The sequence below is a fragment of the Amphiprion ocellaris genome, chromosome 2 (genome assembly GCF_022539595.1).
Source record: "Amphiprion ocellaris isolate individual 3 ecotype Okinawa chromosome 2, ASM2253959v1, whole genome shotgun sequence".
NCBI lineage: Eukaryota > Metazoa > Chordata > Actinopteri > Pomacentridae > Amphiprion > Amphiprion ocellaris.
In genome coordinates, this window is record NC_072767.1 from 14,122,246 (window position 1) to 14,138,409 (window position 16,164).

Here is a 16,164-nt window from a genome sequence, read left to right on the forward strand (position 1 = left end):
TTTGTCTAAATACAAATATGCGTGTATGTTTCTTCCAGCCTGGCGCTTTGAAACTCCACAGCAGGTGCAGTTTGTGGAGAAGCTTTCAGATGTGGTGATCGGTCAGCTGCCCAACTTCTGGAAGCTTTGGATCTCTTATGTTAATGGGAGTCTTTTTAGTGAGGTACTTGAGAATCCTTTACATTTAAAAGACAGAAATACTGAATTAAAGCACACTCAAACAATGAATTCACTGAAATCACAAAAATATTTTTGCTTGCTTACCTCTTGTGGCACCTAACCATTCAGCTAGTTCCATGTCCGTGTGTGAGATTAGAGCCTCCACTCTGTAACAATGGCATTCTTTTCTTGATACCACGGATAATCCACTAAACACTGTCAACAAACACATTCACCATGAAAACTGTTGATGATTAGAAAATAGACTTTTACGTATTTTGGGTGGGTGGACCCTTTAAGTTTGAGGTTAAAAAAACAGTCTTATGTTTCACTGCAGGTGTACACTACAGACCTGTATTTTCTTTCAGGGTTTCCAAATACAATGATTCCACTAGATAGTCTTCAATTAAAGAACATCTATATAGTGTGATGTAGTTTCTGAAAATTATTATTATTATTATTTGGTGTAATGGAGTCAGAAAAACTAAACATCAAAACACAATTTTAATAATATAAGCAAAAATTCTAATTTTTGCCTGAAAAAAGCTCTTGAAAACTCTTTTCCTGCTTGTTGATGTAAACTGAGAAAAGATGAAGCATCACACTGCACCAATGTGCTTAAAAATCGACAATTTGGCCTGAGTTACGGCATTATTATTAAAATTCTGTGACTTAATTTAAGACAAATCATCTGTGGAAGATTACCCCTTTGACTTTCCTTACAGCTGAGAATAAGCATTTCTGTTTTTTTCTGGCAGACTGGAGAGAAATCTGGGCAGGTGGAAAAATCCAAGAAGAATGCCAGACAGAGACAGAATGACTTTAAAGTACGAGGTTTTTGATTCTCCTGTTTACACTAAAAATATTAACTTGAGATTTTGTTACATAGAACAGTTAAATAAGTGCTGCTCATTTTTTCATATGTTGCGTGTGCTGTAGAAAATGATTGAGGAGTTGACCAATCGACTTGTTAAGCTGATTCGAGGGGCTCTTCTCCCCACCACCCTGCCACAAGGGGAGCTGAGTCTTTACGGAGGCTGGGAGAACAAGACGGAGTTGACTGGAGCCTGGCTCACACAAATCATACACACTGTCAGGTTCTCACACCAAGTATCTTAAGATGTCTCTCACTGAGTTTGGACTCTGGTAAATTCAGAAATTTTAGAAATTCATACCCGCCATACCTTTAATAACCTAGCTCTGTCTGTCACCCAGGGGTTGTCATGACGCTCTGTCTGCTCTGGAGATTCCAAACGATTTGCTGCAGGTGATCCAGGATCTGCTGCTGGAGTTGAGAGTTCACTGCCTCATGGTGACTCTGCTGCATACGACTGAAGGTGAGAGAGGGATTACTGAGTAGGAGCAGTCATTACTGCGGTATGTCAGTGTATTTAGTTTTTAAGGATCTTCATCTAAAAAAAAGGAAGATTTTAAACAGAGACTTTGTGTCCCAGATTGCTCAAACTTTTGGTATGTTTGGTATGAACAATTATAACAATATGCAACAAGAAAAGCACTCTGAGAGCACAGTACTCCCCCAAGGCTGCTCTGTCATTTCATTTCCGATGGATGAAATCTTTCATAAAAAATTACCTTGCGATGAACACAGGCATGTGTTATGCATGTGTATGTCATGTACCAATACCGAATGGTGTGACCTAAATAGGTAGCGGGCGGCAGGGATTTATGGGACTTGGAAACACCCTCATAATTTAACCAGTTGTTCTTTGTATCGTTTCTGACAGATGAGTCCCGATAAGTCTGCAGTGGTCGATTTGTAGTAGGATCGCAATCATGTGATCGTCAGCAGACAACTGTCGTAGATTTCACTTGTTGTCATAGTTACAGTGATGCCATGCTGCTATCTCGCAATAAAAAAATCTTTAACAGATCTGTGGATCCAAACTATATCATCCGCATCACTGCCAAAATCTAATGAGGTGATCCTTGTGTCATTTCTGACCTTCCCTGACGATTTCATCCAAATCTGTTAGTCCGTTTTTGAGTAACATTGCTACCGATTGTCACATAACTCCACCGCGTTCCTTGGCGGAGTAATTACTCTAATGAATATGCACTACCAATTTTTTTAATATGCATTGCCTATATATATTTGCACTTGATATTGAATTATCACAGAGCTGTGGCCTAGTTTCATACTACATACTAGTTCTTGGGAGGTTTTAAATTTGTAGTACTGGTCTGTCCACGTTAGATATAATGGAAAGTATGCATGCAAAAAGGACTAAAAATGCTGTAATTTTTCCTGCACTGTTATTGTAGCTTAGCTTCAAAATGCATGGCAAACTAAACTGAGGAGCTGCAAATATCTTAATTGGTGATGGAAGTGAAACAGCATTATGATGATTTTGCAACAGATTAGAACGACTGTCAAAGTAAACGCATTTTTCTTCCTCATAAATTTGAACTGATAATGCCATTCTGAAATTATAGTTTGAATGGCATCTGTTAGTGCATGTATATTTGTCATCCCCTGCAAGTGCAAAATAGTGAAGTACATGGATTCCTTCTGTTCTAATGCTGACCACATTATTGAACAGTTTGTATACAATATATCATGGATGCAATTACTGTGAAGTATGGGACTGGGGCATACACACTGTTACTTCTTAGACAGTAAATAGTAATATTGATTTAAGTCAAATATGGTAATTTGTCACTTCTAATAACCCAAGACAGACAGTAAAAACACGTGTGCTGGATTCTGACACTGAATATTTGGTGATCAGTGTCCTCAACTGTTACTTTTAGCTCATACAACTTCTAGGTTAGTAATGGAGAAAGTGTTATGAGACTAAAACCAGACATGCTCAGTTTCACTTGTGGTTGCGTATGGTCATTTTGAGAAGAGTGACTGGTTTTCACTGAAACCCCCCCCCTACATTCACACACATCACATTGTGGTCTGGGCTGAAAGAGTGTGATTTTGTGTTGTGTGGTTCTACCTGAGAAACTTTTAATTCTGTTTGTATTTTCATTTGTGATGACCCTGCTATGAAAGTTGTTGCTTTTCATATGTAAAAAGTCTTTGAGTTCAGTAAACTGTACTTTCTCTTTCGATTCATATTTGTGCTTTTATACACTTAGATGTCAAGAGGCTCGCTGAGAAGGAAGACTGGGTTGTTGATAATGAGGGAATCACCAGCCTGGTAAGGATGCATTATTGCACCGAACAGTTCTCCATTTTTCATAGTGTAACATCACAGACATTGTCTAATAACAGAATGGCACTATCAAAATTAATATCAATATTGTGTTAAGCTGGGAATATTGATGCATACGGTGCCGTGAAAAAATATTTGCCCCCCATATGGAAAATTTTCTGTTGTTCCACATTTGTCACACATAAATGTTTCTAATCATCAAACAGTTTTTTATGTAAGACAAAGATAACCCAAGAAAACACAAAATGCAGTATGTATAGTAAAATGCTGTCCAGCCCATCTTGCCCCGTGTGAAAATGTAATTGCCCCCTTAGCTACCAATCTACCAAATGACCAAATTCATTTGGCAACTGGGTTCAATTTCACCAGCCACACTCATATGATTACTGCCAGAAATGTGGAATCTAAACATCACTAAATAGAACCTGTCTGGTATTGTGAAGTAGCTAAAGGGTCTCAAAAAGCAGCATATGATGCCATGTTCTAAGGAGATTCAAGAACAGATTTAAAACAAAATCATTGACATTTATCTGTCTGAAGGGTTACAAAGACATTGCTAAGGCTCTGGAACTCCAGAGAATCACAGTGAGACACATTATCCACAAATCGAGAATTATGGAACAATAGTGAACAGTTTCCTGACAGTTTCCTCTAGGAATTTTTTCAGCAGCGGCGGCAGGCTCTCTGGGAGCCGTGGCGACGTAAACAAATGACACTTGACTGCAGATTTTACTTATACACCCTATTTATTGAATGGCCAGTTAAAAACAGCTTTTTAAAGGCTGAATGTTAAAAAAATAAAATAAAAAAATATTCGAACAAGCTCATTTGAAAATGCAGTCAGCAGTTACATCCTGGCGTGTAGATATTAGCTTAATGCTATCAATTAGTTTATTCACGTTAGCGACACTGGGTTGGCACCAGGCTCTATTAACTGAAGCTACCGATATGTTACGTAATGTTAGCTGACCATCAGTATTTTGTGAATGTCTATTTAAGTTGTAAAATCTATTATGAGTTATCTTAAGCTAATAACTTTTCTCTGGTAAGTCGCTGCCCTATTTTCCAAGACGACACTCCTCTGACTGTCTGACCTGCTGCCTGGGTGCAGACATGCATCACTTTCAAGGCCGCGCTCTCACGAGTAATTAACTCCGTATTAACCCAACGTATCAAAGATTAGATACTGAGCAAAATAATTATCTGTAGTTTATCTTAATACTCGCAAGTACCCGACACAGTGCAGGACTCTGCTGTGAAGGTGGAGACATGTGGTGTATTTGTGACAATAAAAAAAAAAAAAGAAGAAAGAAATTTGAAGGAGCAGCAGCTAGGATTTAGGAATGGCGGCCCGCCGCTCCTGAATGAATATAAAGGAAACACTGGTGAATCTTCCCAGGAGTGGCTGGACTGCCAACATTTTTCCAAGAGCACATCAACATCTAATCCAGGAAGTCACACAAGAACCCAGACGAAAATCAAAAGAACTGCAGGCCTCACTGGCCTTAGTTACGGTCTGTCTACATGATTCTACAATAAGGAAGACACTGGGCAAAACTGGCATCCGTGGGAGAGTTTCAAGGCACAAAAAACCCCTGACAAAAAGAACAAAAAGGTTCATCAAGCATTTGCAAAAAAATGTCTAGATAAGCCCTAAGACTTTTGGAATACCATCCTGGCGTAAAGCTAATACTGCGTTCCACAAGAAGAACATAATACCAACAGTGAAACGTGGTGGTGGGAGTGTAATGGATGACTCATCATAATTGATGGAGCCATGAATTCTATCAGATTTAAATCGTCACATATTCTGCTCTCTATCAGAAAATCCTCCTGGAGAATATCCACCATCAGTTCAGCCCATCAAATGCAGTTTTTGATGCCATGAGTGAAACCACCAGTTATTAGGTTTAAGCAATTACTTTTTCACAGGGGCGATGTAGATTTTCAATAAATCATCATTTAAAAACTACATTTTGTGTGCTATCTCTATCTAATATTCAATAGATATAAATAATAATTTAATGATCTGGAACATGCTAGTCTGAGAAATGTGCAAAAATAGAACATTTCTGTTGGGGGAAAATACTTTTTTCACAGCACTGTCAGCCTTCATTTTACTTCTAAAATGAAGAAACAAGCCTTTGATAGCATTTACTTCAGTTGCACTGCGTTTGTCTAGTAAAGAATTTTCATTGTACAGTGTAAGGTTGTTGTATTTTAAAGTACTTTTTCAGCAGCCCCTGCTTTTCATGTCTGCATCTGTGTTCTGTTTCTGATGTTTTTGCAGCCTTCACAGTTTGAACAGTGCATGGTCCAGATGCTGCAATCACTCAAAGAGCCTCTGGAAATCAAACCGGGAGAAATCAATGTAAGAAAATTTCCTGCAACCGTCAATGCCCTTATAGTAGCCAGAGTTGCACAAGTGTCTGTATGATGATCAGTATTCACAGACTAAGTTGTTGCTTGCACATGCCTCCTCTAAACTGTCACTGCATTTTGGGGCTATGATGTTGACAGAGATCTCACATATAGGCTTAAAGAACTTGTTTCTGAACTGCACTGAATAATAAAACCAACACAGGGATGCCAGAAGTTTCAATTCCTCCAAAAGTGTCAATCCCCATAGAATTTGATGATAAAATGTTTAACTTTATAATCGCCCAGTTCATGACAACTGTTCAACTGAGAATTTTTCTATACCTTACTTGTTTGAATTGTATTACGGCCCTAAGTAATGCATAATATATCACATAGCTGCTTTTAGTGACACATGGCTACCATCACCGACAGTCCATGGACCAGAGAACTTTCCATGGCCCACTTTAGCTCCACTTATGTTCTATCTCTTTACTTATTTTTTGAATTGCCTGGGTTATGAGGATACTGCCACGATGGCAGCAGCTGGAGCCACCACAATGAGCTTCAAAACTCGTGGGTGACGTCATGAAGGGTTTATCCATCTTGATGTACAGTTTATATTTCTGAAGCTGGTGGTCTTTGCTGAGAGTGAAGACAACTTTTGCAAAGCTAAGGAATGACTCAAATCTTCTGCTTCCCAAACACTAAAACTAGAGTGCAGAAAAACAGTTTCTTTGGACTGAACAGGTGAAGAATTGTGAATGATTCTTACGTACGACCAAGCAATCGCCATCATTTTTGCCTTAATTGTACAGCCTAGTCAACAGAAATTAAAACGCTGCCAGCTGATTCCATTAACAGCACAAACAGGAATAGTGGAGAACAGACACAAAGCACACAAAATGCAGAACCTAACCTAAAAAGGATAGTAATGCTTTTCTGATGCTGTGTTTTCACTGTATTTTCTTCAGGTGTTGCAGTTGGACCAGGTCCAGGACCAGGCTGCAGAGCTCAGTGTTAGCATCATGAAGGTAAGATCTGTAAGCCTGCAGCCAAAATGATACATAATTTTATTGTGCATGTTTGAAAAGCACTATTTAAATCACCGCATATAGAACTGAACATATCATTCTAAAAACCCCACACATCCAAAACCAATTTAACACCCAGGCAGCCCGCACCCCTGCATCAATTAGAAGTTGACAGCTGTAAGGAAAATGCGGTGAAACCTTGATCATTATCAAAAATTGTGGTCTTGTAGAAAACAGACAGGCTGTGTCAAAATTCTGTCAAAAATTTCAAAACAAAATCCAGCAATGTGACTGCTGCTATGAGCCACATCTACAAACCAGCTAGTCGTAATATGCCGTGAAATGATGCTACTAGCATAATGCTCTTGTTGTCGTTTGCATTTCCACAATTCAACACAACTACTTTGTTCAGTCTTTCCAAACATGAGAGCAGCAAAAATTTCTGACACATCTCTGCTTGTATCTGTTTTTTTCTCTGTTTACACTGTACTGCTGAAGTGATCATGTTAAACACAAATTGCTACCAAGATATTTGGTCCATCTCATAGACTGTGAGATGTAGTTAACATGCAAGTGTTGACATTGTAGTATACATTCACTACAGGTGTCTAAGATCTAAATCCGCGTTGAAAAGACTTCATCGTGGAGTAAAATATGAACATAGCACCTGAGTAGTATGTATTTTGCAACATGCCTGATGTGTATCCATGTGTTCCACATAGGTTTTCATAAACTGTTTGGACCAGCTGAGCACTAAGACAGATGAAGACATGGACACATCTCAGTAAGTATTTGCATCACTATTATTTTTACTATTTTAAAAATGTCATTGATTATTTTGTTTGTCTCTGAAAACATTTTTCCTGTGTGTGCAGCAATATTTCAGTAGACCTGACCTCTCCTGATCGCTTTTCTGGCATTCAAGAAGGCTTCAGTCCAACATCTGTAAGCACAATGTTTTTTTTTTTTGTCGATCATTTCCTTTAAACTGTTTAGGGTTAATACACCTGAAATCCCACATCTGGCGACTGTCAGCGTCACCAGAGCGTGGGCTCTCTCCTTTACACAACTAGACAAACACGTGTGTCACTCATTCGAACCACGAAATGTTATCGAGCTGTTTCCTGGTTGTGGACAAGAAGCCGATGCGTCCTCATTTCCTGTAAGTTGAGTTGAGATGTCAGTGAAGGGGGTTAAGCGCAGGGGAGGAGGAGGACGAGAAGGAGGAGGAAGAGCAGGGTGTAGAGTGCTTCTGGTAAAGGGAAATGGAGCAAGGTGCAGATGGGGCTTCCCCAGCCCAAATATGCGTAGCAGGGGTTAGACAGACACAACTGAGGGCAGATCACAAGGTTTTAAGCTGGTCTCACTGTTATTATAAACTATGGTTTTTCCTAAAGGTGGCAAGCAACAAAATATTAATACAAACTAGGACGGTACACAACTGCCATTACATCAGTTTTCTTCACCCCATTGATGGGTTGTCTGCAGTGTTGGTTAGGTCGACTGTGAACAACAAACTGCTGCCAGTGACATCATTTGTGGCTGTCAAAACATGGGCATGACATTCTGTCATGAGTGCTGTCAGTGTTTGTTTGCCTGTGTTTGTTAATCAACAGGCATTATTGTGTGTTTGTGCTCTTGTACCTATTTTGTTCGTGAGGATCAATTTGAGTTTTAGACCTTGAAAGTGAAGAGAGTGAATTTTAATGAGGACAGATTAAAACATTGACATTGTTGGGCGCCCGTATAGCTCAACGCGTTGAGCGGGCGACCCATGTACAGGGGCTGGTCCCCGACGCAGCTGGCCCGGGTTCGATTCCCGCTCGCGGCCCTTTGCTGCATGTCTTCCCCTGACTCTTCTCCCCTGTTTCCTGTCTCTCTCTCACTGTGCCTATCCAATAAAAAGCCGACAAAAAAAAAAGGCCAAAAAAAAAAAAAAAAAACATTGACATTGTTTACATAGTGGTAGCAATTTTGATAAGTGAGAGCATTTTATATAAAGTAGAAAATAAGCATTTTTATTTAACATCTATTTAAGCAGGAAATGGCTCGTTGATATGAAGAGACCTTGTCCTAGCTAAGATAAGGTTTTAGGCTTATATTTAGATGTTAGATTGATGGCTGCACTGTAAGGTGTGATATTTCAGTGAGAGAAAGTATAAACATGAGATTTTGTGTATGTAGGAACAGCGTCTACTAATCATCCTCAGTAACTGCCAGTACCTGGAGAGACACACCTTCCTGAACCTGGCTGATCACTTTGAGAAACATGGCTTCACGGGGACAGAGAAGATCACACGGGTCAGTATCACAAACTACCCTTCCAATTCTTTCAAGTAAGTGTAGACTGCAGAAGAAAAAGGAGTGATCAACTCTGTCTTATTGTTGATGCTGTTGATGAGAAGTGTGTTGTGGTGTCATTAACGACAAAGCTTTTCAGAGATGCTGAAGGTCTCTTATCTCTTCTGAGCAGAGATATGACTGTTGTCTTTAAGAAAAAAATTAAAGGTCAATGTCTAGGAAGCTCATTTCCACATTTTCAACCCTTTCCCTTCTTCACACTGTCAGACATACACACTCACACTGGTGCACACAATGACTAATTGCTGAATCACAAAGCAAAGACATGTTCGGTTGGTTTTCCAGTAAAATCAGTTGATTAGAATTTTCTATGAAAGATCAGTTTACTTGTCAGGTCTCATAATTATTTAGAAAGCATGATATGGGTAGCAGTTTGACTTGGATATAATCTTCAGTTATTATCGTAGTTATTAAACCCTGAATATGAAGAATTCCCCCATCATGCGTCTCCCATACAGCTGCCCCACTGTGTTAGCTGTCCCATTATACATTAAAGCTTTATTCACAGGGGACTAGCACGACCTGAGGAATACTTTGAAATTTGAACTGCAAAGTCAAAACATCCAGTCCTATCCTTGCATGGCACAACTAAAGCAATCTAATGTCAGAGTCGGGATATGCAGTTAAACGTTAGAGCAGTTATTACAGCAGATTTGCATGCAAAGCTTGTCATGAACTGGCAATAGTTCAGTATTATTTATCGACCTTTTGTTTAATACTTTTGTTTTGTGATTTATACACTACATTGGCTGAACAAAAGCATTTTGAAGACCTTGCCTGTAAGATTGTGATAGGCGTTTTCTAGTCTAGTCACCTAAAAGGAATTAACTCAGGTTGTTAGTAGCTTTCAGGGTACAAATACAGACATGCAAATAAACAAAGACAGCAAACATATACACTTGAGAAAAAACAATGTGCCATAGGGCAAATGAATTCTTTCTACAAATATTTCCTAAGTACTTTTTTAACAGAGAAGGGAATTTTTAACATAGTATTTCTGACTATAATATGTTTTTGAAAATATAAATATTTTTTATTTGCACACAGTAACAGAATTATTTCACACAAACCAAAAACTAACAGGATCAGCATAATTAGCTTCCTTAAGAACTAGCAAAAACCACTGTAGTGCAAATGATGAACTTTAAGCTTGTAAATTAAAGTTAAATCTGCAGTTTATCTTCCAATATATGCACTGCATAACATCTTACAGGATATAGACAAAAGTCTTTGGACACCAGCAAAAGAATTCGGGTCAGATGTGTGGATTCTCACAAAGCAGGAAAAGGATTCACAAGTTTATCAAAGCATTACCAAGAACTTCAAAGAGAGCCATACAGTACAGACCAATACTGGCAGACGTAGGAAACAAAAGATTTTGTGTGTAATTTGTCTTTAAGATCTGTACAACAATTGCCATGACACTAGTAAATGATTTTGCCAAGTCTGGAATTTAAGTTTTAGACGACAGATCTGCACAGAAATGGACTGCGAGGATGTAGACCAAGAAAAACTCCCCTTTTGCAGGAAAGACGCCTCCAAGCCAGGCTGAAGTATGCTAGGGATACTGGAAGCATGTCATTTGATCATATGAGGCAAAACTAAAGCGGTTTGGCCTTAGAGATGTTGCTTGTGTTTGGGGTGAAGGTGAGAGGTGTGTGCCCCACAGTCGTGAAACCCGGCCATGGGAGTATACTGCTGTGGAGATGCATCACTTTGTCCAGAATGGGAAGTCTCGTCAGGATGGTAGGAATAATGAAGAAAGACGAAGATTCAAAAATTTTGAAAGAAAGCACAAAGTCGTCAGCAGCAAAACTGGGTCTGAGTCGTCATTTTGTGTTCCACTGTGACAGCATTTTAAAGCATAAGTCGTTTTTGATAAAGAACTCCCTCTGAAAGACCAAAATGAGCATTACGGACTGATCAAAGACCAAAAAGAATGGGCTGAGATTCCTCAGTAGAAATGCCAAAAAGTTGTTGAAAACTAAACCTAATAACAACAGGCTGTTATCCAGCTAAAAGGATACACAATTGACTGTTAGCATCTAATAATTTTGCTCCTGGTGCTTTTTGAGTATTGTGAAATCATTTTGTTTGTGTGTGAAGAGTAAAATAACATAAACTTCCTGAATGAAACTTGTTTATTTGGAAATGCTGTATAAAAAATTCCTTGCTCTGTTAAATAGCACTTGAGAAATTATTTAGAAAGAGTTCAACTTTCATGGGGGGGGGTAAAATATTTTGTTCCCAACTGTAACTATTCAGCACAAACGAGATTTGAACATTGCATATGTGCAACAACAAACATGCAGCATCTGTTTAATTAAACTGTGTGGCAGTGGAAAGAATGTTGAATAATTATTTGCTTGTCTCTCTGTAAGGAGGTCTGTTATGTGTGTCTGATGATGCATAGAGAGACTTTACAGCCTGTTTAGACTTCTAAATAACAACTAAAAACTTACCATGTATTTATTACTTCTTTTTATTTTTCTTGCGGTCACATGATCACCTGCCAGGTGAGTGTGGATGCTGTACGGGAGCTGGATAGAAAACTGTTTGATGCCTACATTGAGAGAAGAGCTGACCCAATTGCAGGCTCTCTGGAGCCCGGCATCTACGCTGGATATTTTGACTGGAGAGACTGCCAAACACCTACAGGTATTATACAGCAGAGGCTCACTGTGGGTATTTTACCCAATTTATCTTGTGTTGATAAAACTTGGGATTTGTGCCGAAGTCGATCGGGGAAATCACCCACAGCAATCACTAACTGACCCTGGTAATATCATAAACGAGCCCCAGACAGTCCTGTGGTTCACATGTGTCATGTGTAAAGTACAGCTCTTTGATGGATTACGGTAAACACCACTGAGATCATCGTCTCAGTCTCCCTAATGCCCTCATGGCCTTTTTGTCAAGTTGTGGTTGTGTAGCTATGTGTGTAAAGTTAAGTTTAGTTTGACTTTGCTCACCAGATGCACTCTAAGCCCAGGTGAAACTTCAGTGTGTGTCTATGTGGTTTACCTTAGCACAGGATGTGTAGCAACATGTCAGAGCTCCGAGTGACTTTTCAGATGGACAGCAGCTTCTCGCACTGTGTTAAATGCAAGCCTTGATCAAAAGTTTAACGCTTAATGTGGCTTCTTGCTGTCTTGGTGAGTTTGTGTGTTTGGCCTACGTGTGAAAGAGGAACATTTTGGACTCCAAACCACAAGTTCTAGGATATGATACTTTCACTTGTTGCATTTTTTGTGAGGGACTTGTGTTAATGTGTGGGGTGCTGCAAGGCATTAAAAATCCGGTTTCAGTACTTTCTTTCTGTTGTTGCCTTCGGCTGGTTGACTGTTAAAGTTTACTAGATTTGATATTTGAAGCTTACGGGCTGTACATGAACGTGCCTCTTTTCCTCCTCTTTGGTAAATGTAAATTTTTTTAAAAAAGCAAGAATGAAAAAAATCTTGTGTTATCACACTTTCATGTCTATCCTTTTGCATTATTTTCATCTTTGGGTGCTCTGCTTTGTTTTTTTTTTAATTCAAATGTCATGAAGCAGTTATGATAAAATCATAATTAAATCCTCTTCTTTAAGATAAGATAAGATAAAGTTCTTTATTTCTCCCCACTCCAGGGGAAATTTACATTGTTACAGCAGCTTATGTAACAGTAGACATAGTGATAAGAATAAAATAATAATAGAACAATAGTAATAATATTTACAATATATACAAGGGTGACAGATGAGGGTAAAGTGGCTTAACAGAAAAAATAAAAATAAAAATAAAGTTTAAAAGTGCAGAGATGTGCAGTGCAAGAATGTCAGTGCAAATTTTATGGTTTGGGGTGGTAATGATATAGTCCAGTTTATGTTAACATCAGCCAGTGATGCTGATGTTGTAAAGTCTTAGTTGCATTTCTAGCTAAATAGGATGTAAACCATTAAGACATTAAAACTTTTTAGGAATAACCACTTAAATTCACCGTTTGTCATTGTGTTAACAGTTGCCAACATACAATGGCATGACCCAGAGCGCTGTACTACAAAGCATGATCAACATACCCAGAATATTTTTCCATCACCTAGCTTAACGAAACCTAACAACCACAGTCACGCTAAGCGGTCGCATGAAGCTGGTTGTCAACTCATTAAGTCAACCCAGGGTTTCTGAACCTGGCTATGAACGTGTTTACATGAAAGGGGTGGTGTTGACACCGCATGACCAGTCACAAACATGGACAGGTCTAGATCTGCATGTTTCTTAGAAGAATAACAATCTATGAATATAAACCAATATAAGGTTTATATTTATAGTACATTCTAAAAGCAGCACAACTGCTGCAGCCAAAGCAGGAAGGAATGCTGGTAAAAACCTGCAGACTGTGTGAATGTGTAGGTTAATGGGTTTATTGGCATCACTCCATATTACTATTGCACCTACGTGTGACTATAATTGCAATTGTGTATTACATTCAATTAAAATCGGCAGGAGTTTTTAGTGCAGCTGGTGTTTGATACAGTGAAGACCTGAGGGCGTTCATTGTAACACTTGCTATCACCACAGCGCTGTCAGAGCAGAAACATGATCTGGCTACACCTCATTCATTCTGCAATGGGGGAAAAAACTCTGGCTGTTTGGATTTTGTTAAAATTTAGCTTAAATTACATGCTATTACTCCGCCAAGGAACGCAATGGTACATGTGACGATTGCCGTCTGTCTGTCTGTCTGTTCGCAACATTACTCAAAAACGGACACACGGATTTCGATGAAATTTTCAGGGAAGGTCAGAAATGACTCAAGGACCAAGTGATTAGATTTTGGCAGTGATGTGGCTTATAGTCTGTATCCACGGATTTGTTGAGATTTTTGTATCATTGTGAGATAGCATCAGCTGCCGGCTGATGATCACATGACTGCTATCCTACTACGAATCCACCGCTGCGGATTTATCGGGACTTGACATTTTAGCTAAGGAGATTTTGAAAATGGTGAAACACGGTGGAAAACGAGGACAAAACCATATGAAATGTTCCTTTTCTTTCCCAGGTGTAAGGAACTACCTGAAGGAAGCTCTGGTCAACATCATCACGGTTCATGCCGAGGTACACACCGCCCACACACCATGAACATTCATCTTGTTCTTTGAAGTGGGCATTTTGTCAAAGCCTGCATCTACCAGAAATCCTCTGTCTTATCGTTTCAACACCAACTTTTTTCTGTGTCAGGTCTTCACAGTCTCTAAGGATCTGGTACCTCGAGTTTTGTCTAAAATCGTTGAGTCAGTTGCGGACGAGATGTGCCGTCTCATGCAATGTGTGTCATCCTTCAGTAAAAACGGAGCCCTGCAGGTACACACTGGCATGCACATACACACAGTCACAGAGCCGTTTAGTACTCATAGTAAGACCCTGACTCATAAGCCACGTTGTAGGGGGATTCACCTGTTGTTTCTGATAATGCCATATTTCAGTTCAAGCTACCAACTGCTGTGAGCTGGTGATGATCACTTGATTTCATCTACACTGTTTTTTCTGTCTTTTTTTTTTGTTTCCTCCTACACCCGGCTGCAGGCTCGACTTGAACTCTGTGCTCTGAGAGACGCTGTGGCCACATACTTAAACACTGATAGCAAGTAAGTACAACACACACATATTCACACGTGTGCCTGGTGATTTATGTCAGTGAGTGTCACAGACATAAATCTTAGCACTCACACATCCATTACTACATTCCCTATTTATTTTAGTTTGTGGGTAATGGAAAGGAAGTGAAAGTAATCTGGTTCTGTTGTACGCATGCACTGTGGTGTATGCATGCGTGTGTCCATACATGTGTGTTCATGTGGGTAAACCAGTGGCTGGATACACATATAGGCCCATCCTGAACTGTGTTTCTGGTTTTCTGTCTCATTTTTAGTTCCAGCTTCAAACTGGCTTTGGATGCTCTGCCTCAGTTACACAGTGGAGCTGATAAGAAGTGAGTCTGATGCATGTCACTAATTAAAGTGATTGTGACCTTTTGCTATTTTCTTCATGCTTTTAAGAGGATTTTACTTAATTCAGGTCCGTCTTTTCCTTCCAGGTTACTAGAAGAGCTGCTGAATAAGTTTAAGAGCAGCATGCAGCTCCAGCTCACCTGCTTCCAGCCCTCTTCCATCCAGCCTGTGAAGAGATAATTCTCAATCCACTCTACCCCTATTCTGCGCTGTCTTTCATCCTTATCTATGTGCAATCAGCTAATGAACTTTACCTATATCTTTTCAGTTATCACTTTATTGTTTACTCATCACTATTTCGGTGTCACTTTCAATTTCTGCTTTACTCGATTGAACACAAATGTCTGTTCATCTAATCTTGAAGACACTAAATGAGTTGATTTCACTGTTACTGTGCAGGACAGTCCCAGTTCTGTTGGTTATGCTAATCATGTACGGCCACTCACGTAGCTAACAGGCGGTGTGCAAGAGGCTAACTTGCTAGTTCACTGGAAGTTCTGGATCAGTTGAGGAATGTAGGCTGCAACCAAGCTGTAGTCAGACTGAAATGTGTTATAAGCACTTCCTAAAGATGAAAAGTTGCTGTTCGTTCTTTGCTGTACTTTGCCATATTCACTGTCCAATAAAATGCGACAACTTACTTACTTTCAAAGTGTTTTCTTTTGGTTGTGTAATAATCTTAAGTCCTCTGACTTGCTGTTCACATGGCCCTCAGCATCTGCACCCTGACATGAATCAAATTTACCTGTGACTGTTTGATGGTTGATATGGTCCTTTCCAAATCTTGAGAAAAGGCTGACATTGGCACATATATCCTCCTGAAAACCGAGGAAAAAAAGTATCTTTAAGTTTAACTTTTTGGGGTATTTCCTGCCATTTTGGAGTTAAAACAACAACTCACAATATAAAAATAGTTTTAATTTAGAAAAACAAGAAAGCAACACTTCAAAACCAAACTAGAAAAGAAAAGAAAACAATGTCAATCCATTTTCGAATGAAACTTTAACCCTCGTTATATTGCATGTCATATTGACCCATTCTAAAGTTAAAAAAAAAAAATCAAAAAAAGAAAAAA

At 39.2% G+C, this 16,164-nt stretch overlaps 1 protein-coding gene across 1 annotated transcript in view; it reads left to right on the forward strand.

The window, feature by feature from the left end:
- Positions 1-15,729, forward strand: part of exoc2 (exocyst complex component 2) — a 53,112-nt gene extending 37,383 nt beyond the window's left edge. The window contains exons 13-28 of the mRNA XM_023277514.3: positions 39-163; positions 918-986; positions 1,099-1,256; positions 1,375-1,496; positions 3,268-3,329; positions 5,635-5,715; positions 6,677-6,736; positions 7,459-7,520; positions 7,612-7,681; positions 8,921-9,037; positions 11,614-11,755; positions 14,141-14,196; positions 14,320-14,442; positions 14,665-14,726; positions 15,011-15,070; positions 15,176-15,729. Of these exons, the coding sequence (XP_023133282.2) occupies positions 39-163; positions 918-986; positions 1,099-1,256; positions 1,375-1,496; positions 3,268-3,329; positions 5,635-5,715; positions 6,677-6,736; positions 7,459-7,520; positions 7,612-7,681; positions 8,921-9,037; positions 11,614-11,755; positions 14,141-14,196; positions 14,320-14,442; positions 14,665-14,726; positions 15,011-15,070; positions 15,176-15,269 (1,463 nt within the window). The 3' untranslated portion in view covers positions 15,270-15,729. The remainder of the gene's footprint in view (positions 1-38; positions 164-917; positions 987-1,098; positions 1,257-1,374; positions 1,497-3,267; positions 3,330-5,634; positions 5,716-6,676; positions 6,737-7,458; positions 7,521-7,611; positions 7,682-8,920; positions 9,038-11,613; positions 11,756-14,140; positions 14,197-14,319; positions 14,443-14,664; positions 14,727-15,010; positions 15,071-15,175) is intronic.
- The last annotated feature ends 435 nt before the right edge of the window (positions 15,730-16,164 follow it).